Below are 18566 nucleotides of genomic sequence, written 5' to 3'. Positions count from 1 at the left end.
ACGCCTCTGCACCTCCCTGCAAATTATGATGAGACGATGATGCTTAACCTAATTCTGTTATTTCTATTTACCAATCAAGCAAGAAAAGAGTTTTGTTTATGTTCAGTTTATTGAAGATTTTCAAGCAAAGAAGCTCTCAATCCAAAGCAAGATGACTCACCACCCCAGACACACTTAAAAATAATAATCACTTTCCCTCATATAGAAAGAGGGCCATTTCCCTCCACCATGGGGTGGGGCACAACATGCAAATGCCAGCCCAGAAAGAAGCAGCTGGATTTTGATTATATGGCAGTAGGTAGATGTTTCATCAAAGGGGATCTCAAGAGAAATGCTGGAATTCATTCAGGACCATGGAACTCAGAGATTGCAATCTTTTGTCCACTCAGAGAGATCTTTTCCTTTGCAATGTTCCTTCCAAGCTACCCTAAAAGTCAGAATGAGAGCAAAAAATGAAGCAAGGGAAGCCACATGACTGTTGCTTGTATAACTAACTACAAGTGAGGTGGATCTTCTTTAAAAGCTCCACAATATTTCCAAGTGAGGCATTTGGGTCAGCTGCAGGGTCATTCTCTGCTGATGGTCAATTTTGGTGGTCAATGGGAAGTCTACCTACTAACAGCCCATGGTGCCTTCTAGCAAAATTTTGCTTCCCATCCCATCCCATGGAACTTTACTGCTCAGTCATGGATACGGCTGTCGAGCTGCTCAACTGCCTCATTCCTTGAGTCTGAGCAACTGAATCTGTATCCACCTCCCATGTGCCGGTTCATGACTAGGGGCTTCCAGATTTCACGGTCCTGCCACTGAGGACTTCTTGGATCATTCTTTGTCTAGCTCCTCCCCTTTGACCCTACCGCCTTGGGGGACCCTGCTGGGAGTACGAGACTCCCGACTGCCTCGCTCCCAAGGGTCATAGGAACGTGCAAGCCCACACACCACGGCAAGGTGATGATCCAGTGAGTGAAAAGCACATTCAGAGGCACATTGTGCCTAACAATGGAGGTGGAACAGAGTCATTGTGGCTGCTAAGCATTGATAGCCTTCTGTGAAAGACCTCCAAGCAAACTTGGGAAGTGAACCATCTGCCCCAGGACTTCGCTCCAGCCCATGACAGAACTCAGCCTGTCTCCTCCTTTCCTGCATTCCAATTTATTTATTACTACATTTATACCCCACCTTTTCTCCAAGGAGCTCATGGTGGCATACATGGTTCTTCCCCTTAGAAAAACACTGTAGGCTGGGTTGTGAGACAGTGACTGACTCAATGTCAACCTGTGAACTTCCTGGCTGAGTCAGGATTTGATCTCTGGTCTCCCAGGTCCTCTCTTGCCACTACTCCACATTGGCTCAGTTGCCAAATCATTTCCTTAAATCCCCACCAAGACAGCTACCAAGTGTTTGCTGCACACAGTGGTGGCTGGCTTTGTGATGCGGGTGGGGCTGCGGTCTTTTCCTGGCTTCCCAGCACTGTGTGATGCTGCCAGTTACTCAGAGGAAGTGGAGAAGGGCAGCAGGGTCCCAGAGCAGTGGGGGCACTACTGGCTGTACATGTAAGGAAGCATCTTTGGCCTTTGTCAGTGCCTATTGGGGAAGGATCTTTAACTGCCAGCTATACAACAGTCAAGGGGACGCAGGTGGCGCTGTGGGTTAAAGCCTCAGCGCCTAGGGCTTGCCGATCGAAAGGTCGGCGGTTCGAATCCCTGCGGCGGGGTGCGCTCCCGCTGCTCGGTCCCAGCGCCTGCCAACCTAGCAGTTCGAAAGCACCTCCGGGTGCAAGTAGATAAATAGGGACCGCTTACCAGCGGGAAGGTAAACGGCGTTTCCGTGTGCGGCTCTGGCTCTGGCCAGAGCAGCGATGTCACGCTGGCCACGTGACCCGGAAGTGTCTCCGGACAGCGCTGGCCCCTGGCCTCTTAAGTGAGATGGGCGCACAACCCCAGAGTCTGTCAAGACTGGCCCGTACGGGCAGGGGTACCTTTACCTTTACCTATACAACAGTCAAGTGAAACTGTTATGTACTGAAGTTCTCACCCTGGGCCAGCAGGGGGATACTGTAGATAGTTTTCACTCAGGTCCACGTCAGTTATTTTAGGTGGGAAACCGTGGGTTGTTGTTGCTACAATGTTGACAGCCGGCTGCCTATAAAAGCAGGCCGGCTGAGCTGTTTGCAGTCAGTTCTATTCCAGCTTACAAAATAAAGAGCTGCTTTGGAGAAATCGCTGTGTCGTCTGCTATGTCAACCCACAACTTAACAGAAACCACCTTCCTCTTCACAGTTATGTGAACTGAAAACTTGGCTGGTATTGAATGTTCCAAGCACTGAGATATTAGCACTTACCAAGCTTTCATCCCTTGGGGGTCACGGACAATCCTCTTAGCACAGTTAATATCATCTGTGATGTCATCAGTTACGAAAGCTGGCAAAGATTTTTCAAAAAACAAAGGAGGTTACTGGGGATTCCTAAAATGCAAACCCCAGAATACAAACACCCCCAAGGTTGCAGAGGCTGACTCTGAACTGTGGAATGCCTTTTCCTAGAGGTCCACCCAACTCTAAGCCTGAATTAGACGGTTAGAGGTCAAATGTCAGAGGTCAAGGACACAGCAGTTCCATTTTTTGGACGTGATTGGTCAGTTAGTTCAGTCTTTCTTTCTGCCTCCCTGCCCCCTCATGGCTATCCCCATGGCTGCCTCCTCTTTGGCCCTGCATCAAACCCTTCCTGTCCCTTGAACCCTGGGTAAGGAGCTGCATTGCCCAGTGGTCTGGGGAACACGCAGATGGGCCTGCCATGAAGGGGTTCACAGCGTCAACACCCCAAAGGGGGTCTGCCTTCTCCCAGAGCCATAGCCTTAGATTCAAGCAGACATCAAACATCAAAGTCCTGGCCTAGGGCCATGTTTCCCAGCCTGTGGGTCCCGACCTGCAAGTGGGCAGCCAAACCAGCTGAAGTGGGTCCAGTTCTTCAGTGCTCCCCCCCCCCCTCGTTGGAATACTTTGGTAAGGAGTGCTAGGACCTTTCTTCACACAGCTTCCTGCCTCCAGATTACTTGAAATAAAATGAAAAAAAGGAAGGAGATGTACAGTGATCCCTGCACGCTCCGGCTGCTGCTGCCTGCCAGCAAGCAGTGACTACCTTGTTTGTCCCATGATAAGTAAGACTAAATGGAAGGGGTGGGATGGAGAGGAGCAGCAGGGCTGCCCCGGCACATTCAGGATTCTGCTATCCATCAGCCACAAGCAGGTGCCTCCTTTGCCTTGTGCTGGGATGTTTTGTTTTAAAAGGGTTGGAGAAGTAAAGGAGAGGCAGAGGTCTCCTCGGATGGTAAGGGGTGTTGCTGCCCACTAGGTGGCGCTGCTGGCAGGTGGTTCTTTAGCCCTATGAAGATGCTTTTTAGAATTGGGATATTAGCGCTCAAGTAATCTGTGTGTGACTCGGAGTGAGACGTGCAAGTTGTGTGAGGGAGGTGGGAGAGATGTATTTGTGATGTGTGTGTGATGGAAGAAGGGAGGGACAGATTTACATGTTGTTTTGTGCAAGTGAGAAAAAGGGGTTACATGTATGTGTGGTCAGAAGGGAAGGGGCAGTGTGTGTCTGTGTGTGAGAGGGGCTGAGGTGTAGCGTGGAGGAGCCAGAGCGGTCATCGCCCCAGCACACATTTTTGAGGGGGGGGTGCAATCAGGCATCCCCCTGACAGGCACCGAGCCCTGGCAGCTGAGGCACAGCAGCAGGCAACAATCGGGAAACACTGGCCTGTGAGCGCTGCAACTGGAGACCAGCCTTGACCAAAGGTGTCCTGGGCTTTGAAGACACTCGAACTCAGGACACAAGGGAGAAGTGTGCTAAGAGGAAGGCACGCTTCGCAAATCCTCACCATGATCAACTCCTGCCCAGAAACCAATGTCCCCCCTGTGGAAGGACGTGTGGATCCAGAATTGGCCTCTACAATTCACAGTTAAAACCATGTTTATGGTAGACAATCTTACTCGGCTGCGAGTGATTGCCACAGAAGAAGAAGAAGAAGAAGAAGAAGAAGAAGAAGAAGAAGAAGAAGAAGAAGAAGCGGAAGAAGAAGAAGAAGAAGAAGAAGAAGAAGAAGAAGAAGAAGAAGAAGAAGAAGAAGAAGAAGATCCCCATGACAGGCACCGAGCCCTGGCAGCTGAGGCACAGCGGCAGGCAGGTTGGTCTGGTGGTCAGGTGGATGGAGGCAGCAGTCAAAGAGCCTGCTGGGGACGGGCTCCGTCCGCCCTCTGGGGGCTCTGCGTGCCACCCCCTGGCCCCCGCCCCAACCAGGGAGGGGGCGGCAACCCACACTATGCTGCTGGTGAGGGCAGAGGGGTGCACGCTTGCACGTGTGTTTCATGTGAGAGAGAGGAAGACAAGCGCCTGAGCAGAGAGAGAGAGGCATATCTGAGTGACTGTATATCTGTGCAGTATAAGGTGGAGCGAGAGACACAAAACTTGCCTGTATGTCTGTGGTCTGTATGTGTCAGTACGTTTCCAAGCACAATTCAAAGTGTTGGTGCTGACCTTTAAAGCCCTAAACGGCCTCAGTCCAGTAGACCTGAAGGAGCATCTCCACCCCATCGTTCTGCCCGGACACTGAGGTCCAGCGCTGAGGGTCTTTTGGAGGTTCCCTCACTGTGAGAAGCGAAGCTACAGGGAACAGGGCAGAGGGCCTTCTTGGTGGTGGCCCCTGCCCTGTAGAACACCCTCCCAGCAGATGTCAAAGAGAACAACTACCAGGCTTTTAGAAGACATCTGAAGGCAGCCCTGTTTAGGGAAGCTTTTAATGTTTTAATGTATTTTAACTCTTTTGTTGGAAGCTACCCAGAATGGCTGAGGAAACCCAGCCAGATGGGCGGAGTATAAATAAATGATGATGATAATTAGGTGTGTGCTTTGTGTGTATGCAATAGTATCGTCTGGCTACCTCGTATAGATTTTCCTGGTACAAGGAGTACTCCCTGGTGTTATTCAACAACAGCAGTACCAGTGTGTATGTTTGCATGTAAAAACAATATTTAGTGGCACAGACAGGACAAACAGGTCACAGCTGGCTTTCCATGGTAAACATGAAGTTGGGGGGGGGGGCGAGGAAAGCAGCAATGACTGTACTTTCTACAATTTTTCCTCTGCTCACTCCAAAGGCTTTAACTCAAATGAATAAATGGAACCTATACTATGTGAAACATTTTGAATTTCATTATGTAGTTTTAATTTTTATTATTAACTCTGTCATTAAAAGTTCATCACAAATTCAACAAAGATGGGGGCACAGGAAGTGAGAAGTGTGGGAGACACATTTTAAAATTTATTAAGATAATGGTACCAGCATTTATGGAAGTCCTAAGGTCCAAAATTCATTTGACAATAAATCTGTAGTCACCATGTCTTGCAAATTTGGATTTGTGGGTCACCATACCAAAAACATTGGGGACCACTGATTAAGGACAGTCCTGAGAGCTGGGGAGAGACATCTGGGGGTGGGGGGAGGAAGGGAGGTTGGGGATTTCTTTTTTAAAAAAGTCTTCATGTAAATTCAGCAGTTTTTTAGTGTGAAATTCTCCTGAATGACAGCTTTGTATGCAATTTTTTGTAATCGTACTTTTGTATGTAATTTTTGTAAATATATCTATTTGTAGGCATACTGTGCCCAATGCAGTTGGCTTGAGAAGGGCATTGCAAGATTAGAAGTGTAAGTTTTGAAGAATGTGCAGTGTGTTTGTCCGTGTATTATTTCAGAAAGTGCAAATTAGGTAGATTCACCTTCAAATGTGAACGGAATTAAAGAAGTGGACACTAGCAATCCCTGCAGTATCCAGTTGCTTACCATTGCAGGAGCTTCCACACCCGTTGGCTGTTGGGCGATGTCCATTGTCGCACCACCAGCGACTGCTTATCTGAAAGATTCCATAGTCACGATTGCCGTCGGAGTCTGGTGGCCCAACGGCACTGGTGTCAAATCTGCTTTCATAAAAAGCAGTACAGACCCCTGGAACAAAGTGGACAAGAAAAAGGCTACAATTTGGGTATACGCTCGGTGTGCACTTTTTTTGTCAAAGTTGCAGCATTTTGAAACAGAATAATTCAAAAACTTTCTTTCAATGTTCACTACGGAAGCTGCCTGTAATGTCTACCCCCCCCCCCATGGCTTTAAATAGAAATTTGCACAAACAACACATGAATGTTGAGACATTTTGATGGGCAGCAGGGTGTGTGAACCTTTTCCCGAAAAGAAGTCCCCATTTCAGCTTTGCCCTTAAAACACCAGAAATTGCAAAGATGAGGCGGAAGGAAGAGCAAACTCACAGTCGGCCAGGCTGGTGCCATGATAGCCATCCATCCCATTCTGTTTCATAAGCTTAGCCAGTTCACATCTATCAAACCTTTTGGCTTCATTTCCTGCAAGGAGGAGGCAGAAGAGGGTGAGGACCAGAACCTTCATCTCTGTGATTCCCTGGAGAGTGATGCTTTGATTCTCGGGGATCCTCAGTGGCTTTTCTAGACCAATGTTTTGGGCGGAGTCCAGATGGAAAACATAACGCCCATTCCTTGCGAGAATTGCCAGTGCCAGGATGCAATTGTCAGTGCCAGGGTGCCTTCTGACAAGAGTTTGGGTGTAATCTTCGATGCCTCCCTTTCTGTGTAGCTGCAGGTTACAACTATAATAATAATAATAATAATTTATTATTTTTACCCCACCCGTCTGGCTGGGTTTCCCCAGCCACTCTGGGCGGCTTCCAGCTGAATATTAAAAACAATACAGCATCAGACATTAAAAACTTCCCTAAACAGGGCCACCTTCAGTTGTCTTTTAACAGTAAAATAGTTGTTTATTGCCTTGACATCTGCTGGGAGGGCGTTCCACAGGGCAGGCGCTACTACCGAGAAGGCCCTCTGCCTGGTTCCCTGTAACCTCACTTCTCACAGGCCAGAAGGCCCTCGGTGCTGGATCTCAGTGTCAGGGCAGAATGATGGGGGTGGAGACGCTCCTTCAGGTATACTAGACCGAGGCCGTTTAGGGCTTTCAAGGTCAGCACCAACACTTTGAATTGTGCTCGGAAATGTACTGGGAGCCAATGAAGATCTTTCAGGACCAGTGTTATATGGTCTCGGCGGCCGCTCTCAGTCACCAGTCTAGCTGCCGCATTCTGGATTACCATATTTTTCGCTCTATAAGACGCACCACGAGATGACGCACCTAGTTTTAGGAAAGGAGGAAAACAAGAAAAAAATTATTCTGAATCTCAGAAGCCAGAACAGCAAGAGGGATCGCTGCGCAGTGAAAGCAGCAATCCATCTTGCTGTTCTGGCCTGTGGGATAGCTGCGCAGCCTGCATTCGCTCCATAAGATGCACACACATTTCCCCTTACTTTTTAGGAGGGAAAAAGTGAGTCTTATAGAGCAGAAAATACGGTGATTGCAATTTCTGAGCCACCCTCAAAGGTAGCCCTCGTAGAGTGCATTGCAGTAGTCCAAATGGGAGATAACCAGAGCATGCACCACTCTGGTGAGACAGTCTGCGGGCAGGTAGGATCTCAGCCTGCATACCAGATGGAGCTGGTATAACAGTGCCCCCAGCTCCCAGCCCCTCAAGATGGTCCAGAAGGATGCTATGGTCGATGGTATCAAAAGCCACTGAGAGATCCAGCAGAACTAGGAAACAACTCTCACTTTTGTCCCTAGCCCGCTGGAGATCATCAACCAGTGCGACGAAGGCAGTTTCAGTCCCGTGGTGAGGCCTGAATCCCGACTGGAAGGGATCCAAATGGTCCGCATCCTCCAGGCGTGCTTGGAGTTGTTCAGCAACCACCTGCTCAGTCACCTTGCCCAAGAATGGAAGATTTGAGACTGGGTGATAGTTGGCCTTATTAGCCAGGTCTAAAGATGTTTTTTTTTTTTTTTTTTTTTTAAAAGTGGTTTAATGACAGCCTCTTTCAGCAGGTCTCGGAAGGCTCCCTCACAGAGAGAAGCATTCACCACCCCACAGAGCCCATCGCCCAGCCCTTCCCGGCTTGCTGTTATCAGCCAGGATGGACAAGGATCAAGAAGACAACAAAGGCGGCATTTTTTCATTTCCGCCAAACTAAGCAGTTGGTCCCTTACGTCTCTTGCCCCGACCTCGCCACTGTGATCCACGTGACGCTCACCTTCAGACTGGATTATTGTAACTCACTCTACGTGGGGCTGCCCTTGAGACTGACCCAGAAACTCCATCGGGTGCAGAACGCTGCAGCGAGACTCCTTACGGGGTCCTCGCTGCGAGATCACATTCACCCAGTGCTATACCAGCTGCACTGGCTCCTGGTGGAGTACAGGATCAGGTTTAAGGTGCTGGTTTTAATTAAAGCCCTTCACAGCCTAGGACCCTCGTACCTACAAGACTGCCTCTCCTGTTCTGCCCCACGGAGGACCTTAAGGTCTGCAAATAATAACACCCTGAAGATTCTGGGCCCCAGGGAGATCAGACTGGCCTCGACCAGAGCCAGGGCCTTTTTAGTGGAACACTCTCCCCCAAGAGACCAGGGCCCTGCGAGATTTGACATCTTTCCGCAGGGCCTGCAAGACACAGCTGTTCCGCCAGGCCTTTGTTCAGGGTTCAGCCTGACTCATTTTCTCTTTGTATAAGAACAAGCGCGAAGGAGGTTCCCAGCCCACTAATAGGTACTTATCATATCAGTGGAAACAGCTGGTCTTGGCGAGTATTAACCGCTTCCAATTTTAACCTGAAGATTGCCACTTGTCCAGTTTTAGTTTTAGTTTTAATTGTTTGAATTAATTGTGGGATGTATCTTAATTTTGATTGATTGATTGTATTATGCATATAGTCTTATTTATATGATGTTAGCAGCTCTGAGCCCGGCTTTGGCTGGGGAGGGTGGGATACGAATAAAATTTATTATTATAACGCTAGGGGAGGGGAATAAGTATTGACAGGAACCCCACCCCCTGCAAAAAAACAGACACATGGTGCAATTTTGGTTTGATATATGATAACAGTGTGCAACTTAGGAAATATCTCAACATTCATTTATCATTTTCAATTGAAGAGATCAAAACAGGCAGCATGTGTACACTTAAAGATATAGAATGTATGTGTCAGGGACTCAGCGGGAGCGCAGGGAGGAGAGGAGATGGAAAGCGAGGGGGAGCAATCCGAGGGCAGCGTAGGAGAATATGACAGCAGCCCGATAGATTCCATGAGCCTCTCCAGCGAATCGGAAGATTCACAGAAGGGGGCGCCGATGGGCAGGGCAAGGGGCGACCCAAGGGGGACACCCCAGAAGCAAGGGGCCAGCGGGGACTCCCAGAGCAGCAGTTGCAAATCAGGACCAGCTTCCCCACCAGAGCGTAGTGGGGGGGAGGAGTCCCAGGTGTCAGAGCCCACATATGCACCACCAGCGAGAGAAGATGAGTCAGGGTGGACCACGCCTCCATCGGAGAGCGAGTTAACGGTTAAGAGGAAAGTTGCAGGCTGGGCGCGCGCGCCAAGTTCAAAGGTACAGGCGAGCGGCACAGAAGGTAGCCCGGATAGGGAACCAGGTCCTAAAGCCCGCCGGAAGGAGGGGCAAGAATCGTCAGAGTCAGCGTCAGAGGAGTCCAGGAAGGATGAGACCCTAGCGGGCAGGAGGGCCCAGAGGAGAAAGGAATTTAGGAAGAGGTGGAGCAAAGCGAGAGTCTTAAACTGGTGTGGAGGGGGAGGAGACTCAGACAGGACTTCGCCGGTCTAAGGTCGAGACGTAGAGCTGCACGCTGCGGCTTTAAAATGGAGACTGAATCTCAATAAAGACTTTTGTACATAACTACAGCCTAGCGTTGGTCCTCTGTGAGCTGGGACCTGGAGGCAGCTCTGACAGTATGTAATTGTTGTTGTTGTTTAGTCGTTTAGTCTGACTCTTTGTGACCCCCTGGACCAGAGCACGCCAGGCACTTCTGTCTTCCACTGCCTCCCGCAGGTTGGTCAAACTCAGGTTGGTAGCTTCGAGAACATGGTCCCACCATCTCGTCCTCTGTCATCCCCTTCTCCTTGTGCCCTCCATATTTCCCAACATTAGGGTCTTTCCCAGGAAGTCTTCTCTTCTCATGAGGTGGCCAAAGTCTTGGAGCCTCAGCTTCAGGATCTGGCCTTTCAGTGAGCACTCAGGGCTGATTTCCTTAAGAATGGAGAGGTTTGATCGTCTTGCAGTCCATGGGACTCTCAAGAGTCTCCTCCAGCACCATAATTCAAAAGCATCAATTCTTCGGCGATCAGCCTTCTTTATGGTCCAGCTCTCACTTCCATACATCACTACTGAGAAAACCATAGCTTTAACTATACGGACCTTTGTTGGCAAGGTGATGTCTCTGCCTTTTAAGATGCTGTCTAGGTTTGTCATTGCTTTTCTCCCAAGAAGCAGACGTCTTTTAATTTCGTGGCTGCTGTCACCATCTGCAGTGATCATGGAGCCCAAGAAAGTAAAATCTCTCACTGCCTCCATTTCTTCTTCCCCTTCTATTTGCCAGGAGGTGAGGGGACCAGTGGCCATGATCTTCGTTTTTTTTGATGTTGAGCTTCAGACCATATTTTGCGCTCTCCTCTTTCACCCTCATTAAGAGGTTCTTTAATTCCTCCTCACTTTCTGTCATCAAGGTTGTGTCATCTGCATATCTGAGGCTGTTGATATTTCTTCCGGCAATCTTAATTCCGGCTTGGGATTCATCCAGCCCAGCCTTTCACATGATTAATTCTGCATATAAGTTAAATAAGCAGGGAGACAATGTGGCACATTAAAGACTAATAAATGAATAGTTTATTATTGTTATTATATTCTATTTATATACCACCCTTTATCAAAAGATAACTCTGGTGCTGGGAGGTCAGCAGTCACTCCTGCCAAATGGCAAGGAAAGCATTTGTTGAGAAACAAAATATGTAGCAGTGGAGAAGAAGAAAAAGAAGTGTAGCAAGACTGGAATGAGAAAAGAAGGAAGGAAGGAAACAGGAATTCACATTTTCTGGGACTTTTGGGGAGGTAATGGTGCACTAGGCATAATTATGCAGTGATTGAAGATAACCGGGATATATATCTTGGTTACCAAAACTCCCCTTTGAAATTAGGAAGTTCCAGGGTTAGACCAGGGCTTTCCAAACTTTCCAAGTTGGTGACACCCTTTTTAGACATGCATCATTTCGCAACACAGTAATTCAGTTTTACTAGCAAACTGGAGGTTAAACTAACCCCTTTCCAGCCCTGGGAGAAGCATGGGGAGCATTTGTGTGACACAACTTCACACTGCAAGCGACACACTAATGAGCAGCGACACACAGTTTGGAAAGCTCTGGGTTAGACTCTCGTGCTCGGAAGAAGGTATTTGTCACACCAAGAACAAATAGGTTTTTTGAGGGAAAGTTCCAATTAACAGACTAAAACTGTGGCTACTGGGGAGTTGAGGCTATATGGGTGGCTGTGACCCCAAAGTGGTGAACACTAAAGGGATTTACCTCTTTGTGGGGAGTCTGTTTCAGTGGGAGAGGAAGGACAAGGGCTGCCCTGTTAATATCTGGAGACTAATGGTATAGATTTCTCCCCTCATTCCCCTTCAACTTCAGGTAGAGAGGCCTGGAGGGCTGCATGTGCAAATTGGTACCCTCTTTTTGGCAATGCATAACCAGTCACATTACTTACATGGTTTGGTTATGTAAATAGGAAACTATTGTTATGAGTTGCAAGACACCCTAAATTCTGGATCCAGCTAGTGTTAGAATTTAATTAAGGCTTGTGTTTTAAACCTGAATGTGTGTATTTGAGTTGTGTACTAGATGCTTCTAACCCACTGGAATCAACATGTGTCAAAAGCTAATAAAGCCCAGCTGGTGCTTCCTGTGATGTGTCCAAAGCTAATTAAGCCTGGGGGTAATGGGGGATTATTCAGAAGGGTGGTGGGAATGGGTGAACCTTCCCCACCCTCTCCCTATATAGAAGGGTCTGGTGACTTCTGTTTCAGTGTATCTGAAGAAGTGTGCATGCACACCAAAGCTCATACCAAGAACAAACTTAGTTGGTTTCTAAGGTGCTACTAGAAGTAATGTTTTATTATGTTTTTCTGTATGTTGGAAGCTGCCCAAAGTGGCAATCCAGTCAGTTGGGAGCAGTATAAATAGTAAACTTCTTCTTCTTGAATAGGACATCCCTATTGTCATCAGAGAAATTCTGAAGGGTGTGTAACATTTCCATGAAGAAAGCTGAAGGCATTTCCAAAGAGAAACCATTCCTTGTAATATGCAAAATCCCCGCCCACATCCAGTTTCACCCGCTTGTGCAGTTTCTTTTGCATTGTTTCAAAACCTGCAAAACTTGAATGAAGAGTCTATTTCCCGTAAGTCACTTTTGCATGTGTTCGTTCCTAAGTCCTTTCAGCCCTGTTGCCTCATTTGACTTTAAAAAAATCCCCCAAGTATTCATATTTAAATATATTTCTGAACATTTTTTTAAATAAATTTTTATTAGGAATTGCAACATAACATTTTATCAATAAAACATATCAACCTTAATTTCCCCCATTATTTCCCCCCTCCCCCCTCTCCAGAGAAGAACCCATCCTCCCCCCCCCCCCCGACGTCCCTCAGCTCCTCTCTCTGGTTTTTCCATACTTAGAATTCTCTGCATACTGTAAAATTGTAAAGATTTCAGCCGCCTTCCTGCCATGATGGCTTGGCCTCCGCAGGGCAGCCTCTCTCCTCGCCATGTTGCCCCGCAGAGGAGGCTTCTCCATTGGGAGAGGCCAGGCAAGCGGCCTCAGAAGAGGAAGCCATTTTGGAGAAGAACCAGACTTGGCTGTTGTCTGCTGAGGGTCCCCTGCCTTTCTTCCAAGGCTTCCTGAGGGCTGCAATGGCCAGAGGAAGAGACAGCCGCCCCCCAGCCTGAATCCCCTGCAGGGCCTTTGAGGAACATTGGGGTGCAGAAGGGGAAACCCCAAATGGAGCTCAAGTGGGGAAAGGAACATGATATGGCACTTTCCAGATGAGTCTAGGAATCGCTCCCCAGGGACCGATCCGCCCTGGCTTCCTCCTTGGAGGTCCCTTCAGGAGAAGGGGTCCCAGGTCTCCATGGGGGAAGCATCCCTGAGTCCTGCGTTTGAGGCCAAGGCTTTCGCCTTTCAGGCTCCGGCCACCTCCATGGTGTTTCTTTGAGCTGTAGAAATGGGATCACAGGCAGACATTCCCAAGATGAATAAGGATCCTTTGAAAAGATGGGCTCTGCTTTGGAATACACACCCCCCCACACACACACACATCTGTAAACTGAACTTCATGGTAAGAAAAAAAATCTGTTTTAAAATGTATTGCCAATTCATTTTTTGAATGTTTTAAAGAGTTGTTTCTACCAGGAATTTTAAATCACTTTCAGATTTATTAATTTTTAAACCCAGTCATGTATATGTAGGAGAAATTCAAAAAAAGGTTGCTAGACTGGAGGTTACCCACAAAGAAACCCAAAAGAAAAGGAGGAAGTCTCCAAGTGGAAAGATAGGCTTTTATTGAAATACAAAGGTCACGCTGAGGCAGAAAGATAAATCTGAAAGCTCAGTGGGATGGTTTCTCTTTCTTTCAGGTCTGCTAAGTTTCCTGAAGTTTTTTTCAGTAACAAAGCTGAAAAACCTTTAGTCGAAAGTTCTTCTTTGACCAATTAACTTTGCCTCTGCGTGATTTCTTGGGAACCAGATGCATCCACTCCAAAGAAGCTTCTGCAGCTCTGCTCTCCATCCAGACATGGAGTGCCTTCGCACTGAAGACCCAGAAACAGAGACGGAGGGGAATGCGAGGGTCATAAGCCGGGAGTCGTTGGAAAGGAGTCGCTGGGAGAGGCAGAAGGTTGTGTTGAGCAGGCGAGGGAAGAGCAGGAGGAGACAGAAAGAGCCCCATGGAAAGGCGAGGTTGGGCTGAGCTGGTGCGGGAATGATCGGCAGAGAAAAATGTACAGCCAGCAAAAGGGGATTCAGTGCAGCTCCTGAAACTGTTAACGCAAGTTATGGTCTCGTTTGATGAAAGGGAATTAAGATGCCTTCTTCCCCACCCCCAGTGGATGTCCAAAGATTAGGAAAAGAGGAAGCAGGATTGGATGAACATTAAAAGAGACCATAATTTTGGATTGTGACTTGGCTGAGATTTGTTGTAACAGTTTTAATAAGGCTTTATAGAAACTGGACCTAGAAGCTGGAGAAATACTAATATGGATTATGAGACTATCATTATAAGAGTCATATTGCACTGTCTGTGTTGTTTAAGATTTGAAGGTTTGGCTAGGGAGGGAAATGTAGGGAAAGGGCCATCTTGCTGAAGGGGAGGGGAAAGGCTGGATACCAAGTACAGCTGGGTTTATTCTGGAGGGCATATTCTGAATAATTGTTGCAACAGATGATTTTCAGACAGGGGGATGGGAGTTTCCTTTTCGTATTCTTTTGTAATTTGTATATTAAGATTCTTTTATTTTGAATTAAGGACACACATAGGAAGAAGAGAGTTGGAGGTGGGAGGGACCTGCAAGGAACGCAGGGAAGGAAGGATCTCTCAGGGTGGGAGATGGGGAGAAGAGGGGGGCACCCAGGGGAGAGCTGGGGAGCCTGCTTTCCTATGTGTTGATGAATCATACGATACAAATATGATAAAGGGTATTTTTAGTTATTCTCCCCCCCTTCTCTTTTCTATACAATTGTTTTGTGAGGGTTGTTTAATAATTTTTGCTATATTATTTTTCTTTTTTGGTTTTCCTTCTGTATGAATTCTTTGATGGGAAGTGAGACTATGACTGTGTTTGAATCTCTTTCCACATTCCAAGCAATGATATGGTTTCTCCCCTGTAAGAATTCTTTGATGGGAAGTGAGATCACTACTCTGACGAAAGCTCTTCCCACATTCAAAGCACTGATAGGGTTTCTCCCCTGTATGAATTCTTTGATGGGCAGTGAGATGGGCGCTTTGACTGAAGCTCTTCCCACATTCCAAGCAATGATATGGTTTCTCCCCTGTATGAATTCTTTGATGGGAAGTGAGATCACTACTCTGACGAAAGCTCTTCCCACATTCCATGCACTGATATGGTTTCCCCCCTGTATGGATTCTTTGATGGGAAGTGAGACTATATTTCCAACTGAAGCTCTTCCCACATTGGAAGCACTGATAGGGTTTCTCCCCTGTATGAATTCTTTGATGGGAAGTGAGATTCTGCCTGTGTTTGAAGCTCTTTCCACATTCTCTGCACTGATACAATTTCTCTCCACTGTGAGTTTTTTCATGTGAAGTGAGGCTATTACTCTGAATGAAGCTGTTTCCTTGATGGGAGGTGGACTGGGAGCTCTGACAGACGTTCTTTCCACACTCTGAATATTCATTTGACTTCTCCGCTATGTGGATTCTCTTGTGCTCCCCCTTGTTCTTCCCTTCCAATTCATCAACATCTGCAATGAAGAGAGAAGCTAATTAGAGCCTCAGGAAGAAATGGAGCTCCACATTATTGAACAAAGTTAATGAATGTTTGTGATAGAGGAAAAACTGAAGAGAGTTTGATGTGGGGCCTTACTATAATTTTCACTGCCTTTGTTAGCTGGTATTTACTGACATATTGCTGGCTTTTATCTGGGATAAATTTTGTTTGGCTCAATCCTGGAATCCACTCCATCTCCAAGGTCAGTCATCTCTTTGGTTAATCAAAGGCAAACAGAAGGAAAAACCACAAACCTGACAGAATTTAATTCAACTTCCCTTAAAGCTCTGAGGCCAACATTTAAAAAGACCAGGGAGGTTCAGACAAGCCTGGTCATTGCTTAAAAAGGAATGACTAGACAAAGAAAATTCAGAGAGGAAGTTGATATCTGTCAGGGAACTGCCATCAGTGCCGGAGGGAGAGAGCAAAAGCCAGAGGGATTCCAGAGAGCGTCCTGGGATTGGGAGAGGCAGCCCATCTTCTGGGGAAGAGAATCAGCGTAGCACCAGTGGAGAAGGGGGGCAGATGGGGGAAGTGGCGAGGCGGTCCCATGACTCCTTGCCTGGGACCAGCGGGGAGAGTAGGGGTCCTCCGCTGCCCACACCCTCCTTGCGCAGAAGGCTTTCGCGCAGAGAGAGTAGCAGGAGACTAGGCATCAAAGAGCTTCTTTGCTGGAAGAAGTTTAAGAAACGCCCACTGACGGATTCTGCCAGCGATTGAGTCAGCCACGGGTGAGTGGCTGTCCGGACAGAAAAGGTTCACTCAGGCAACCCAGCCAGGTCTTTGCACCCAGCCGGGGAGATAAGCACCGGCTTACGCACGAGCAACCCCTAGAACCATTACAATAACCCTCCATTCAGGGCTCACGGCAGGGATGTTAGCATCTCAGATGCCGTTGGTCTCCATCCAAATAGTGGAGGTTCATCACAGAGGTATGTATGGAGTTTCAAAACTGATCTTATGACCCAATAGGGAGTTTTACCGAGAGAGTCCATGATCCCACAATTCTTCTCCTTGACTTCCTCATACAGAACTCTTTGGTCAGGATCCAGCAACGTCCACGCCTTGTCTGTAAAACAAACAGCAACATCTTCACCTGCACTTGCCCCATCAGCAGTTACCTCAATCTGGTTGGTCCAAATTTAAATTTATACGTAAATTACCTTCTTCACTTTGAACCCCCCTCTCATGTTCATGATGAGACCAGGGGAAATGACTATTACTCACACATAATCTAAGCACAACAGCCACAAGAGCTGCTAACTAGGCATTCGGCGATGTGATGTTCAATGTTCTCTGTTCTCTCCTGTTTCCCCTTTTTTGTTTCCGTTTAAACCATTTCATGAACCCAAAACTCATACACTGACTACTAATGATGAACCACATATTATATAGATCAGGCATGTCCAACTTGAAGTCGGCTGTGATCTACGATCCAATATAAAAACTGGCAGTGATCTACCAACCAGGGATGGGTGTAGGGGAGGTGGGCGCACACCGGCTTCTTCTCCTGAGGGGGCGGGGGGCACTCAGACTGCTTCCCCTGATGACATGCCAGGCATGCGCAGCGGCAAAACATCCCCCCCGTGAGAGCAGCTTGGCGGTTGCTTCCCTGGCTGGGCCCACACGTGGTGTTGCTGCAACAGCCCCTCAGGCACATCTCCAGCAGAGGAGAGGCCGCAATCTATGAACATTCATCCCACGACCAACGGATCGATCACTATCGACGTGTTGGACATGCCTCTTATATCTGAAGAAGTGTGTATCTGAAGAAGTGTGCATGCACACGAAAGCTCATACCTAGAACTAACTTAGTTGGTCTTTAAGGTGCTACTGGAAGGAATTTTTTTTCTTTTATTTTGTTATGCCTCTTATAGATATTCCTGCAAATTTATTCTGCTATTTTTGAGATATACAAATGACATGAGAAGACGCAGTCTACATATTTGTATCATTTATTATTGCTATTGTCAGAGCTGCCTCTAGGTCCCAGCTCACAGAGGACCAACGCCAGACTGTCGTTATGTACAAAAGTCTTTATTGAGGTTTAGTTTCCATTTCAAAGCCACAGCGCGCAGCTCTACGTCTTGAAGCCTAGACCGGCGAAGTCCCGTCTGAGTCTCCGCCCCTTCCACACCAGTTTAAGACTCTCGCCTTGTTCCACCTCTTCCTTAGTTCCTTTCTCCTCTGGGCCCTCCTGCCCGCTGGGGTTTCATCCTTTCTGGACTCTTCAGACGCTGACCCTGATGATTCTTCCCCCTCCTTCCGGCGGGCTTTAGGACCTGGTTCCCTATCCGGGCTACCTGCTGTGCCGCTCGCCTGTACATTTGAACTTGGCGCACGCGCCCAGCAGGCAACCTTCCTCTTGACCGTTCCCTCGCTCTCCGATGGAGGCGTGGCCAACCCTGACTCATCTTCTCTCGCTGGTGGTGAATACGTTGGCCCTGATATCTGGGACTCCTCCCCCCCACTACGCTCTGGTGGGGAAGCTGGTCCTGATTTCCAACTGCTGCTCTGGGAGTCCCCGCTGGCCCCTTGCTTCTGGGGTGTCCCCCTTGGGTCCCCCCTTGCCCTGGCCATAGGCGCCCCCTTCTGTGAATCTTCTGATTCGCTGGAGAGGCTCATGGAATCTCTCGGGCTGCTGTCATCTTCTCCTACGCTGCCCTCGGATTGCTCCCCCTCGCTCTCCATCTCCTCCCCTCCCTGCGCTCCCGCTGAGTCTCTGACATCCATCCCCCCCTCGAAGCCCCCCTTCCCCCCTCTCCCTCTTCTGGCTTGGGTTCCGGGTGCTCCAATGCTGTGGGGGTGCATGCCGGATACAGTTCTTCCCCCCTGGCATGCTGCCAGTCCGTGACGGGTACATCGACGTTGATCTCCTCCGCTTCCATCTCTTTGCCGGTGTGCTCGAACCCAGGGTCCTCCCCCAGCCCGTCCATGCCCTCCTGTCCCCCCATCTCCTTTGGGGAGTCTGCATGCCAGGGCCCTCTTAGCAGTTCCCTGCGCCACTCCTCCTCGGGTTGAGTGTCCCACCAATAAGAGCGTTCCGTACCAAAGCCTGAGATCGACCCCGCCGGCGAGGTAGTCTCTGGCGCCGTTTCC

At 48.2% G+C, this 18566-nt stretch overlaps 2 protein-coding genes and 1 long non-coding RNA gene across 3 annotated transcripts; 1 reads left to right on the top strand and 2 right to left on the bottom strand.

Annotated features, from left to right (window-relative positions):
• Nucleotides 1-90: 90 nt before the first annotated feature.
• LOC307199802 (lysozyme C, milk isozyme-like) lies at nt 91-6499 on the bottom strand. The gene is made up of 4 exons (XM_079947861.1): nt 6315-6499; nt 5836-5997; nt 2342-2420; nt 91-427 (listed from the first exon to the last, which is right to left on the bottom strand). Exons 1-4 carry the CDS (start codon nt 6448-6450, stop codon nt 361-363), a joined length of 444 nt encoding a protein of 147 aa, XP_079803987.1. The 5' UTR covers nt 6451-6499; the 3' UTR covers nt 91-360.
• A 4031-nt stretch (nt 6500-10530) lies between these two features.
• LOC307199401 lies at nt 10531-12367 on the top strand. Its single transcript, XR_013831971.1, has 2 exons — nt 10531-11354; nt 12171-12367. It is a non-coding gene; the product is annotated as an uncharacterized lncRNA (long non-coding RNA).
• A 917-nt stretch (nt 12368-13284) lies between these two features.
• Nucleotides 13285-17210, bottom strand: LOC307199400 (uncharacterized protein). The gene is made up of 2 exons (XM_079947130.1): nt 16450-17210; nt 13285-15441 (listed from the first exon to the last, which is right to left on the bottom strand). Exons 1-2 carry the CDS (start codon nt 16460-16462, stop codon nt 14666-14668), a joined length of 789 nt encoding a protein of 262 aa, XP_079803256.1. The 5' UTR covers nt 16463-17210; the 3' UTR covers nt 13285-14665.
• Between the last annotated feature and the right edge of the window lie 1356 nt (nt 17211-18566).

This window comes from Podarcis cretensis (genome assembly GCF_951804945.1).
Source record: "Podarcis cretensis genome assembly, chromosome: 12".
In the NCBI taxonomy this organism is placed as follows: Eukaryota; Metazoa; Chordata; class Lepidosauria; order Squamata; family Lacertidae; genus Podarcis; species Podarcis cretensis.
This window is presented reverse-complemented; position numbering and strand designations above follow the sequence as displayed.

Excerpts from the sequence above, each read along its gene's own strand:
- LOC307199802 (XM_079947861.1), bottom strand. The coding sequence starts at position 6,450 with ATGAAGGTTCTGGTCCTCACCCTCTTCTGCCTCCTCCTTGCAGGAAAT. Across the intron at positions 2,421-5,835 it reads GTGTGGAAGCTCCTGCAATG|CTTTCGTAACTGATGACATC; the intron begins GTAAGCAACTGG and ends AATCTTTGCCAG. Across the intron at positions 428-2,341 it reads CCCCAAGGGATGAAAGCTTG|GGTAGCTTGGAAGGAACATT; the intron begins GTAAGTGCTAAT and ends TCTGACTTTTAG.